The sequence below is a fragment of the Pinus tabuliformis genome, chromosome 1_1 (genome assembly GCF_031772625.1).
Source record: "Pinus tabuliformis cultivar Carrire ecotype Pingquan chromosome 1_1, CPIR1, whole genome shotgun sequence".
Lineage (NCBI taxonomy): Eukaryota > Viridiplantae > Streptophyta > Pinopsida > Pinales > Pinaceae > Pinus > Pinus tabuliformis.
In genome coordinates this window covers 984,519,913-984,533,743 of record NC_142297.1, presented here as the reverse complement: position 1 = coordinate 984,533,743, position 13,831 = coordinate 984,519,913, and the positions used below count along the sequence as shown (strand labels likewise).

General features: G+C 33.2%; 1 protein-coding gene across 1 annotated transcript; it reads left to right on the top strand.

Annotated features, from left to right (window-relative positions):
• Positions 1 to 11,118: 11,118 nt before the first annotated feature.
• LOC149217820 (NAC domain-containing protein 22-like) lies at positions 11,119 to 13,050 on the top strand. Its single transcript, XM_089391428.1, has 3 exons — positions 11,119 to 11,464; positions 11,543 to 11,808; positions 12,516 to 13,050. Exons 1-3 carry the CDS (start codon positions 11,203 to 11,205, stop codon positions 12,714 to 12,716), a joined length of 729 nt encoding a protein of 242 aa, XP_089247554.1. The 5' UTR covers positions 11,119 to 11,202; the 3' UTR covers positions 12,717 to 13,050.
• The last annotated feature ends 781 nt before the right edge of the window (positions 13,051 to 13,831 follow it).

The following is a 13,831-nucleotide window of genomic DNA, read 5'->3' as shown; positions in this document are numbered from 1 at the left end:
GGATTGGGGCTTCCTCAGAATCCTTCTGGCAAAAATTGGTTTAAGGGTGCAAGGAATTAATTGGGTTATGGCGTGTGTTGAAAATGCAAATTTTTCAGTCATCATTAACGGTATCCCTACTCCTTTCTTTCAAGCTGAGAGAGGCCTCCGCCAAGGATGTACCCTCTCCCCTCTGCTGTTCATTTTGGTTATGAACTCCATCAGCTCTCATATCAAAACGACAGTGGCGGATGGAAGTTATAGGCCCATTAAGTTATGCAAGGACACCTCCCTCTCTCACAACCTCTTTGTTGATGACGTCCTTACTCTTGCAATGTTACAAAAATCAACATGGGTCTGTCTATATGTGATTCTCCAAAAATTTCAATCTGCTACAGGGTTAATCATAAACAAGGAAAAGTCTCTTCTATATCATAATGGTTCCAACCCAGCCCTAGCACAATGGATCGAAGCGCTTTTCGGAGTTAATTATGCTCAGATAAAGGATGGCTTCACTTATCTGGGTTTTCATTTAAAGCCAAAGGGATATCGCTCTCGGGACTGGTCATGGCTGGTAGACCGTTTCTACAACAAAATATCTCGATGGGAGATGAGGTTATTATCCCTGGCAGGCAGATTCATCTTGGTTCAGGAAGTCCTGTCTCAAATGGCGGTATATTGGGCTCATCTCTTCCTTCTTCCAACATCTATCTAAAAAAAGATGAATTCTTTGGCGGCAAACTTCTTATGGGGCAGCAACGCTCTCCAATCCAAGATCCATTTAGTAAAGTTGGAATCGATTTCTAGACCGAAGAAGCAGGGCAGATGGGGTCTACTTCATATGAAATCTTTTGGAAAAGCGCTCTTGTGCAAATCGCTCCTAAAGGGTATTTATGGGAACAGTCCGTGGAGTTCCATCATCAACCAAAAATACCTCAAAGGACGATCCATGGTTTATTGGTACAGAAGGAATTCGTTGGGCATTAGAACAGGTTCTGGCATTTGGCGAAGTTTCAAAAAGACTCCCTTTTTTCATGGAAAACTTCAGATGGAGGCTCTCTACTGGCTCGAACATCTTCATAGGCTTAGATCAAACAATGCACAATTTGGAATCAATGATTCCCCCTGTTTTTCTCTCCTTCCTCCTCTCCAGGGGTCTCTGCACATGGAATAAACTTATAAAATCTTGGTTTGCCCTGGGCCCAGTTTGGAAAAACAAGGCAGAACTTTTTTACCCTCCCATCTCCGCCCCTTATGGCAAGCTGTGGTCAAAAACTTTACAGGTACAGGTATCTCCCAATCAGGACTCAAGGACGAATTGATCTGGGCTCTTGAGAAGTGATCTCCATCCTACAACGTCAAAGATATTTATGCAACTATAACAAATGGACATCAGCAGGCTTCTCCTTCCTTTCCTCACAAACTCTGGGAAGCAACCTGTCCGCTAAACATGGTCCTTTTCTCTTGGCTTCTTTTCTCAGATAAAAATCTCACCTGGGAAGTTCTTCAAAGAAAGGGTTGGCAAGGACCGGGTAGATGTCAAATGTGGCACTCCGAAGTCGAAACAAATGCACACATGTTCTTCCAGTGTGCCGCATATTCATCTATCTGGTACAAACTATCTTTGATTTTTGGTTTTTCTCACTAGACTTTTTCCTCTGTACAGGAAGCCTTCTCTTGGTGGATCTCCCAATGTTCCTCCAGGCGATCCCTTTTTGTTCTCACTTGCTGGTTCCTTTGGACGTGGAGGAATGACTACATCTTCAAGAACTTCGGCCGCCCCCTTGCTTCTATTTTGATTTCCATTTCAGGCTACATGCCCTCATCGGAATAATCTCTGGCTTTAATTTTCATATGGGGGGCCGTTTTTTTTGTAGGCAACATGTGTTTATCATCTGTTTTTTTTATCCATTTTGGACGATTCTTTAGCTTCTTTTCCTCATCCTTTCTGCTAAATAGCTTCCCATAGGCTTTCTCATGAGTCATTTATCTTGGTTTATAAACTATTTTGAGGGCTCTCAAGCTTTTATCCTAGAAAATTTTTCTATTTTCTATATGAAGGTGGATCATGCTCTCCATATATAGAACAATATTCTGATGGACTGTGGCTCCATCGAATCCCATGTATCAAGATCTTTATATTTTCTTAATATAATCCATTATGTTTTTCTCTCTGAAAAAAAAACATTCTATTGATTTTTAAAACATGTTTAGCCAAATAAAATGTGATAACTTACATATAAATATATAACATTAAAGAGTAATTTGCAATTTAATTTTTAAATTAGTAAATAATAACAACAATATTATAAATATGTTTAATTAGTTTAATTTTATAAATTTAATGAATTATATTTTTTCATCCTGCATTATATTTTTATTAAAAATATTACACTATTATATTTATCTACCTTCCATATATATTATTATATAAATTATAATAAAATGATATAAATAAAAAATGATAATTAAATATAAGTACAAGATCTTATATTCGAATTTCATATTAGTGATACTAATAGTCACATGTCAGAGAGAAATGATTCATTTAGAAATTATAATAAAAAGCCCATATCAAACAAAATCCAAACATAATTACTAATTCCTCTAATAATATTATTTAGGAATCATAAGTTAAAGGTTTTAATAATAATACTATCTATAAATAATTAGTGTAAAGAGTGTAATTTGTAAAGGTCTCACCCCTAGTATTTAATTCATCAATAATTTAATAATATTAATTCCTATTATAAAATTATAGAGATTGTAATATTAAACCCTTAGTATTTAATTCATTAATAACTTAATAATATTAATTTCTATTATAAAATTATAGAGATATTGTAATATTAAATCCATCAATAGTTTATCAGAGGTTGAGAGTATTAAAATCATTATTTTAATATGAACACTATGATACTAATTTTAATTTCATGTTTTAATATCTATAAAAATAAGAAATAGGAAAACATAATCACATTGAAAAAGAGGATAGCTAAAGCGGAATTGATGGTATTTCTATTATTATTAATATTATAGAGATTAATAATATTAAAAATTATTATCTTAATATATTGATTTCAATAATAATAAAATATAATAATTTTAATCTATGATTGTAATATTTATAAAGATAAAAGACAATAATAGGAAGGAGGAAAACTAATCAAACTAAACAGGAGGAAGGCTGAAGATAATTTTAAATCAGAGATATACTTTTATAGAAGTACAGAAATTAAAGAAAAAATGATACACGATCGAGGGGAAAAAAAATTGAAGGCAAGAAGGGAGATCTAGCAAGAACAGAAATGGGAAAGGAGAGGGAAGGGACGAAGGGTCAATAGGAGAGAGCTGGAATCCAACTTTTACTTAATTTCCATCCATGGTCCCTATTGAGGTTTGAGGTTTTTGGCATGCCTTTCTATTTCAATTCCTTCTAGCTCTCTCCTCTTGACCCTTACTACCTTCCCCCTCCTTTCCCCTTTCTGTTACTTCCCTCTCCTTTCCCCTTTCTGTTCTTGCTGGATCTCCCTTCCTGCCTTCAAGTTTCCCCCCCCTCTATCCTGTATCAATTTTATTTAATTTCTATACTTGCTGTCAAAGTATATCTCTGATCTAAAATTATCTTCAGCCTTCCTTATTTTTAATTTGATTAGTTTTCCTCCTTCTCATTATTGTTTTTTTATCTTTATAGATATTAAAATTATATGTTATAATTATTATATTTTATTATTATTGAAATCAATATATTAAGATAATAATTTTTAATATTATAAATCTCTATAATATTAATAATAATAGAAATACCCCCATTCCTCTTTAGCTATCCTCATTTTCAATGTGATTATATTTTCCTCTTTACTATAGATAATAAAACATGAGATTAAAATTAGTATTATAGTAATTAATATTAAAATAATGATTTTAATATTATTAATCTCTATAATAATAATATTAAGAAGAATACATTATTGATAGATTTAATATTACAATTTCTCTATAATTTTATAATATGAATTAATATTATTAAATTATTAATGAATTAAATACTAAAACTCTTACCAATTATACTATTTAAACTAACTATTTATAGATAATATTATTATTAAAACCTTTAACTTATGATTCCTAAATAATATTACTCGATTACAACTAGTTTCTAATAATATGAATCAAACACTAAGAAACTTTATTAATAATTTAACTATTTCTAGACAATATTATTATAATATCTAAGATTAGTTATTTCTAGATAATTAGTAACATAATATTTAATACTAATATTCTTTTTAAAAATTCAAAATATTTATTTATTATAAAACAACTATGTTAGTTAATAGATAAATTTAATATTATTATTTTAAAATTTCGAAATTAAATATTGGTTTGTAGTATGATCCGGATTATCTAAAGTATTATGTTCATTATGTCGAGGTTTTGAATCCCAAAGGGGGTCCATCATGAGGACAAAAAATGATAGATTATGAATGATAGTTTTGAGAGAAGAATCTTTTGACCAATTTATTACAAATATTTATTTATTACATAACTACTAAATGATTGAACAATTTAACAAAATTCCCTAACGGCTGATTTCCCAAAGCTAACTCTAGATAGTGATGCATCCTTGCTATTTATTCCCTTAGATCTATTGATTTCTCACTTGCCCTTAAAATGAACCACATTAATTAGTTCGAAATGTGGACCAAATCTTAGCTATGTGATTAATCTAGAAAATTGGGGCAATTGCTATTTCCAACCCTATAGCATTATAAATGCGTGCTGACAAGCGAGGTAAATAGCGCTCGCTCTCTCTCCATAGTACATTCGCCAATACCACTAATTTAAATTAAAAATAAAAAATAAAAAAATAATTAATTAAAATTATTAAAAAATAAAAAATAAATTATTTAAATGATAGATATGAAACACTCTTCGTATTTCGTGTTAGTTTATTCCCATCCATTGAACCACAAGGAGTTGAAATGGGACTGGCGAACATTCAAAACACGAAGACATCAACCATACAATATATGTCGTAATTTTAGGAAGAACATTTAAAAGCTAGCATCATTCAACACGCGGCTATGACATCAGTAGGAGTTGAAATGGGACTGGCGAACATTCAAAACACGAAGACATCAACCATACAATATATTTCGTAATTTTAGGAAGAACATTTAAAAGCTAGCATCATTCAACACGCGGCTATGACATCAGTTTCTCCGTGTGAGGGATTTTTTTTTCCTACTGTCATTATAAATTTTAAATCTTTATGTGGAAGATGAACAGATCATAACATTCTTCCCCTACGTTATTGACAACTAATAAAAATTTCAATTCCATTCGTGGAATATAGCCATTTACTTAAAATGTCCTTCCCACTAATTGTGATAACAATTGCCACCGCACTGGATCAATTGACATCCGAACTTGAGGCAAGGTGGCATGGACTTTCGTGACATTTCCATGTACGGAGTCGTTAGTCTCCTTGATCCGAATCCCAGTGTTATTCCAAATCGGACGTAAATTTTTGGCAATACTTTCAACTTATTACAAAGGATGTTGTTTTTAGTTTGATTTTTTGGATTTTTTAGTGTTGGAATCTAGCATTTTGATGTGAAATCTTGACTTGTGTTATTTAAGCTGCTTTTTTTCATTGTATATATGGATTCACCACCATGAAAAACCTTTGGGAAGTTCAATTGTATACGGGTTACCCATCAAACTTGTAATGTCAATAAATTCCTATCAAAAAGTCTCATTAAAGGCAATTTGATTACAAATGTTTTGGTATTGTATGTATGTAAAGAACTTTTTGAGGAAATTCATGTATGTAGGGAACCTTGTACAACAAATCATATAAATAGTTCCTCATAAAGGTAGAGGTGGCCACAATGGAATTACTATACAATGAATATGAATGATTGGGAGTTATGATATCCCTGTGTATGGTATAAATTATGTATATTTATAGATTAACATAATAACATTAATAAATGTGGATAGTATACACTATCAATTACACGCACAATCATATAGTAAATGTGGTTAATATGCGCGCATATATCCAAAAAAAAAAATACGATAAAGATTTAATATTAATATTGATATTAATTAATATATAATTGCAATAATGTGATTTTAGCACTATTATATTATAATTAGATTAATAATTATTAAATTTATATTAATTAATATATATAATTAGAATATAAATATGAGGTTTTAGTATTGGAATTTGTTAAATTTAATGATATGTTATGTGTAGATTATCTTCCAGATACATCGCATTATATTTCCTTCCGATCAACGTTTCGAACCAACAACGATGGTTCATCTTCAGGATATGTTCTGTGCTTGCAACAATTACTTTAATGTCCACACTCCACTCCACTCCACTCACACCTCCATGTGTTCCTGCTCTTATGCGAATGTTGTTTGCTTGCATTTTTCTTTCTCAAGTTCTATGCCAACTACGGTGTGCCTACCTTGACATACTCTCCATACACAACACCCATTTCATCTCTATATTCTTATCTTGCCAACTATGTCCTTTCTTTCTTCCTGTCAACCTCTTTTGTTGCATACTCCTCATTTGCATGTTGTGTGTTGACCACACCAACATGCCCCACAATGACAGAGGTGATATGGAGTTCATCCTTCCCTCACGGAATCCATACTCTACTTACCTGCCTGTTGTGTAGGCTATTAAACTCAATCATAGAATTGAAAATACAAACCATGAGTTTAATTACTTCCCAATGAACTTTGCCTTAGGAAACTTCAGTTTAATCACTTCCCAACCAACTCCTCTTCCTCAAACCTCTAAATATGTATGCACTCCTTTTATCCCAATCGTTGTTTACATTTTTACAATATTTACATGAATTTACTATTCATATTAACATTTATACAAGAAGTGTAGGAAAAAGGGTTGTTAAATAAATCCATGGAAATTAATAAAAACAAACTTGTTTGTCTCCTTAATGGATGATAGCTTAAATCAATTAGATATCATAGTGAGCATAGAGGAAGATTGAATTGAGATTACAAAGACGTTATGGTTTTCCAATATCAATGGAGTGGAAGCCCACTTGAAATTTAGATTTCATATGGGATATAAAAAATTTCCAACGTTGTTTCTTCCTCTACAGTACTTAACAAATGAAGATAATAAAAATAGAATAAGGTGATCACACACTTTCTTTTGACTTCATTCTGTTCAAAATAATGAAAAAGGCATGATAATTTAGGAGCAAGAATGAACATGAAGGCTAACCAGTAAATGGAGTCTATCAAAATAATGAGCATTGTGATGCACGACTTGTACCTTCACATATGTATGGAGTTGGAATTTGCTCATACAAAAGACTTGCACAACCACTTCAATCCAATTCCCAACCATTAGGGGAGTTTGTACCCTAACTAATTTTACTAATATACAAACAATCCATGGGTTGGATGTTGGTGTTCCTCTTGAGTCTACACCATATGACACATATGCCTTTGCTCATGTGAAAAAGTTGAACTGGGATATGTTTGAATGGCTTGAAATATGTCTCTGTGTCGTAGAAATAGGAGTTTGATTACCTTGTGCATGGAGTACCGTGTTGAAAAAATGGTAGCGCCAAAAGTGCCAAACTATCTTACGTATAAATTATGTTACTAGAGATCTGGGGAGCTTAGCACTGAGTATAACAAGCCTACAAGGTGCGATCAAGCCCAAGGAATCTAAATAGGAGCATTTATGTACTTAAAGGAAGCCTTTAATAAACCTAATTGGACAGTGTAAATCTGCAAAGATTACCCAGTAGATATCTACCATGCCTTGGCAGATCGACAAGAAAAGTATCTCGAGGTCCATTTTGTAGGGCACACATTGTCAATATCATAGTTGGCCCACAAACATTGCAAGGTATCTCTATCCTCATACCCTATTTCATCATGGTTATGGGTCACCCACAAAGCCATGAGTATGGGTCAAACACACAAAACCCTTTCGATCGTAATCCATTTGCTAGGCCATACATTATTAGTTACTCAGTTGGCCCACAAACATTGCAGTGTATTTCTATCCTCCAACCTTCGTTCATCATGGCTATGGGTCACACACAACCCCACAATTATGGGTCCACAACACAAAACCCTTTCCAACGAAGTCCATTTTCTAGGCCATACACCATTAGGATCACAGTCGGCCAACAAGTATTAGAGGGTAACTCTATCATTTGTCCTTCATTCATGATGGTTGTGGGTTAACAACACAAAACATTGTCTTCAATAGCACTTGGTTTTGGGTCGTCTACAAACCCAAGGTTAATGATTAACAATGCAAGCCTTCTCTTCATTGGTTCATATTCAATAGAAACTTCTAAAAAAAAACTTGATGCAATGGAAATGGTTACTTCCTAAAAAGAGAACATTAATTTGAATGAAAATAAGCATATTCCCATAGTATTTCACCCATGATAATTACCCATTATATTGAATGATATAAAAAAGGCATTGATAATATTATAATAACAAGCCTCACTTTACAAAAAAAAAAAATTGTTCACCAATATGTAATAGTAAAATTTTTATCCCATTTAATAGATGGTTATCTTGAGCGGTCATCTTTCCTTCTTGAGCGGTCATCTTTCCTTTCGCATGTTAGAAGCATTTATTGCATAATTGTTTTTCAATATTTTTGCGATTAGTTTTTTTGAAAAATATACATTTTACTCTTCTCTCAGCCTTCATGGTTCTTGTATCTTAGTACCCAGATCCATATGAATTTGAAATTTAGTGGAAGATAGAAGATGCCAAAAGTAATAAAAAATATAAAGTAAGTTCATTAGGGTGGAAAATAAGGTGTAAAATACGAAACACATGGACACGATAAACATCCTATATGTTACACTATTGATATGTATAGGCAATTATAAAATATTACACGCAAAAATTTCGTCGAGTGCCTTGAATCTTAGTTCAAAATCCTTCGGTGCATCAATAATGCTAAAACCCATAAGAAAAATCATCAACATAGTCTCCATCATAGTGAAAAACATTGTAAGCTTTAATTTTGCCCCTGTCAAAAAGAGGATAAGTTCCCCGATACTATTCAAGTTGACACTCCATCTAAAAAGATGCATTTTCTATTCATTTTGATTATAACCAATTCAAGCATGAGGGTTGTAACAATAGATAATGTGAATACTACATTTTCTAGTAGAGTGTTCAACGAATATAAACTTAATGATCTTACTTTCTTTAAATCAAGTTTAATTTGTTTACAAAGACAAAAACTTTGTTGTTGTGCTATTAGGCTAACTATATATATTATTTTATTTTTTTTAATATAACTTTTTTTAACATAAATTTGTTATAATTCATTTATGAATCTATAACGAGAGTATTTATCATTATTTACCTTGACTTTACTTTTCTCATTATGTTTATTTAAAAAGAATTATAATCTTTTCTCATTATGTTTATTTAAAAAGAATTATTATATTCGAAATAATTTAATGCTAGTCTATAATAAAGTAGATTTTCATTTTTCATTTTTGTGGTTAAAATTCATTTGTCTATTTTTTCTTTATTCTAAAAAGAATTTTAATCTCAACTCAAAGATGAAAAGATATCATAAATAAATAAAAAAAAGTGGCGAAATTAGTTTTGGTTATAATTCTTTTAAGAATTCATAACCAGGAAAATTGTTACTCTTGACTATGAATTTCGTTTTTCTCATCAGGTTTATTTAAAAATAACCACCATTACTAATTAGTGGTCCATACTAAAATAAATTTTCATTGTTGTAATTAAAACTCATAGGTGTTATTTTACTTTGTTCTAAAAGTAATTTTAAATTTTAATTCAATCTAGAAAAAAAAAATTAAACTCAAATATAAAAGAAAATATGCATAGTAATCATTCTTAAAACCATATTCAATATTGTTATATACTTTTAACATTTTACCTTAATCTCATATATAAAATTAAATACTCAAAATATATATATAATTTTATTTTTTAATATTAATTTTTTAATTAAATAATTCATTATATAACTACATGGTTAATCACACAAAATACTCATCCTATCTATATAATTTTATTTTATAATATTGGTTTTTTAATTAAATAATTAATTATAAAAAATTATATAATATTGGTTTTCTAATTAAATAATTAATTATATAAATACAGGTTAATCAGCTGGCGTCAGTGGCACACTTTTTCAAATGTTTTCATATATACGGTTTGTGTTTCCACGATTCCCAATTTCTTTAAGACATATTTTCATCCTTGCATAATAAACCGATTAATAGTTCAACGTAATAACATAAAGGAGTCGTGCAGAACCATTTTGATTGGCTTGTCAAATCACCAACCTGTATGGGTTATTTTTTTGGGAGAGAAAAGCCTAATGCATAATGAATTATATTAAGGAAATATAAAGATTTTGATACATGAGATTCGATGGAGCCACAGTCTATCAAAATACTGATTCATATATAGAGAGCATGATCCACATTCATACAGAGTTACTTACTAATCATATCCCAGAGTTACTAATATCCCAGAGTTACTTACTATTGATACAAATTTGAAGTCCAATCGTCGAAGATAGTTATTCCCGCCGCTGTATCGTTACCGAATACTATAAATTTTCAATCCATGCGTGGAAGAAAGTTATTCTCAGATCCTTCCCACTCATCAAAAACGAATCCAAACCAACGAAAAAATTGTACGGCCAATGCACTAGATATCCAAATACAAGTTGTCATGCAATTCGAGCAAATTTCCCGGAAATTGCGATGGAAGAAAGATAGTACTATCACTATCACTAAGCAGAGGAGCAGGTTCAGATTCAATAATAATTTTCAACAAGAAACCGTTTATGGACTGTGGTCCCCCTCCGGTGCGTAGATCTTTTTCCTTGTGGTACTTCCAATCGCATTGCGTCGTTCAATTCACATTGGAAGTCAATTCTTTGGAACATTTCCCAACATATTTTCCCATGTTGTACTTCCAATCCCATTGCGTCGTTCAACTCACAATGGAAGTCAATTCTTTGGAACATTTCCCAACTTATCTATCGACATTTTCAAATGGCCGTCAATTCTCTGCAACATTTTCCAACTTATTTATTGACGCTTTCATATTGTATTTGTGTAGAGAACTCGTTAATTCTCTGGAACGTTTTCAGCTTACCTACAAACACTTTATTATATTATGTGTCGAGAACTTGGCGAGGCAACTCATGTACGCGGTTATTTCATAAAGATAGAAGTGGCAATGTTGCAAGAAGGAATATCCAACGATGGGGCAGAGCAGGGAGAGCTAAGGGTTATTCCGGGCTTCAGATTCTATCCCACAGAGGAGGAGTTGGTGGGCTTCTATCTGAGGAGGATGGTACAAGGAGGCCACACATTGAACTTCGATACAGTGATACCAACCCTGGACTTGTATCGATATGATCCTTGGGAGTTACCAGGTAATTAACTCTCTACTTCCCTAATTTGAATTTGAAATGAATTTTCACACAACAATAGTATTTGGATTCGTATTGCAGGTTTTTCTCACGATGCTCGGGAGAGACAATGGTTCTTCTTCGTCCCAAGAGATCGTAAGAAGTCATGCCCTCGGCTCAACAGATTGACAGTCTCGGGTTACTGGAAGGCCACGGGTTCAGATAGAGCAGTGCGTAACGAGCTGCTTCAGCGCATCGGTTTGAAGAAAATACTGGTATTTTATAAAGGAAAAGGTCCATACGGGCAGAAGACCGACTGGATCATGAACGAGTACCGGATGCCAGATTTCGGCTCGTCCGCCCACAGGGTGAACAGTTTTTCTTTTTTTCTTTTTCATGGAGATTTTCGTTCCTTTTTGTGAAACGTTGAAAAACACATTGCATTTGGAGTTTTGAATCCTTAATAATACGACTGAGTGGCTGTTACATTTGAGGACTTTGATCCAGCCGTAGAGGTTTCTGAGTTTGTTAATTCTTCTTTAGGTTTCTCTTTTGCATTTAGGGTTTCAATCCTCCTGTGTTGGTGCTTATTTTCTTAATTTTACTCGATTATAGTTTTGCGTATCGGAAGCAGCATGGGTTTCAAAAGTAGCATTTGTTGACTTTGTTCGCTAGTCATCATTTTTGGAATATTAGAGGAATGGTTACATAGGTTAAATATTTAATTTAACTATCATTGGTCAGATTTTAGAATATTTCAGCAGGCTGCAATAGAGTCAAGTTCTATTTACACAAGTCTACCACTTATTTATTTGTTTTTTTTAATGATTATTAGTGCCATTTTTTTCCAGTAGAGTTCGGTGGTTATGATTTTGTGTGCTTACTGATTTTTTAAATCCGTTAAGGTCATTAATAGCTTCAATGATTTATTACAGATTTGGTTAATGATTGGATAATGGTTGCTTTTACGGATTAAAAAAACTAGGGGTTAAAACTTAAATGGGTTTTAAGGCTTAAGCCTTGCGATTCTTAATTGTACAGAGTAATGATTTGTAAAATGAATTAGCTTTTGCAGATGACAGATATAGTTTTATGCCGAATATACAGAAAAGCTGCCTCTCAGAAGTCGATGGACGAACGAGCAAAGCCAAATCCCGTTGAGAAAGAACCAGTTGTTTGGGTCGATGAATATCAAGAGATGTCTCATTCAATCACTCTTAATCGGAGCTCAATGCAAACCAATCCAACGCCAGAGACCGTCGAAGTTCTTAATTAGAGTAACGAGGGAGTATGACCGGAAGCGATCTTGTCGTATCAGACCCTTAATGCCGCTAGGCGGCCACCAGAGTCACAGTCGCGATGTTGTCAGTAGATTCCATGTTTATCCAGAGCACAGAGACTCATACGTTTTTGTTAAATGTAGTAATCGCTCATCCTTATGATCTTTTTGTTAATTAGTAGCATGCTAATTTCAGAGGATGGATTGTTTTCAGTCCATGCTATTTTGAGATAATTAGTATTTTAGAGTTAGCTAACTACAGACATCTCTAGAGTCTGTAATTCTAGAAACTTACAGACGCACTGTAAAAAATATTTAATAAAGGACAAGGTATGCTCCAAGTTTTTTGCATTGTCTTCGTTGGTGTTTGTTCCTGTTCATTCTATTATAGTATGAGAATTATCCCACTGTCTAAAGACTAAAAAGAGTCGTAGCTCACCTGTCAAGAATGAAGCCACCGGTAAAACAACGAGCAGCCGCAACTGCCGTAAGCTACCATCTTTAAGAAGAAGTGTCATCGAGGAAGTGAACGAGCACTAGTTACCCCATAGGCCTGGTCTATCTATTTCAGAATAGGGGTTCCAGGATTTGTAATGTTAGGCCTGGGCTATTTCACAGTAGGGTTTCACGAGCACTAGTTACCCATAGGCCTGGTCTATCTATTTCAGAATAGGGGTTCCTGGATTTGTAATGTTAGGCCTGGGCTATTTCACAATAGGGTTTCACGATTTGTATTCTTTAAATAAAATATATTTAAGAAAGATTCAGAATTAATAAATATAGAATATTCTCCGCCACATACGTGATCGGAAGGATGCAACTAAAAATTAGTTTTTCATGTCAAAACTTCCACGCGTCCTCCATCTCTCGCCCCCCTCGCCTCCATCTGCACGCGCCCGCCATCTCGTATTCACCTACGTTTGCGTTACCAAATTTTGCTTCCATGACCAGCAACCTCAGTTTCAAAACGTCTCTTCCACCCCTTCACCCTCCATCCTTGGGCAAGAGTTATCCAGCCCTCCATGGTCCATTGACTTCAGGTTTGGGAAATGGTTATTTAGCTTGTTGTATCACAGTTAATGCTTAGGGAATGCATAAATTTACAGTTAAAT

What these genes read in the sequence shown, in the direction of transcription:
- LOC149217820 (XM_089391428.1), top strand. Translation starts at nt 11,203, where the DNA reads ATGTGTCGAGAACTTGGCGAGGCAACTCATGTACGCGGTTATTTCATA. An exon ending in TGATCCTTGGGAGTTACCAG is followed by an intron (nt 11,465 to 11,542) that starts GTAATTAACTCT and finishes TTCGTATTGCAG; the next exon opens with GTTTTTCTCACGATGCTCGG. An exon ending in TCGGCTCGTCCGCCCACAGG is followed by an intron (nt 11,809 to 12,515) that starts GTGAACAGTTTT and finishes TAGCTTTTGCAG; the next exon opens with ATGACAGATATAGTTTTATG.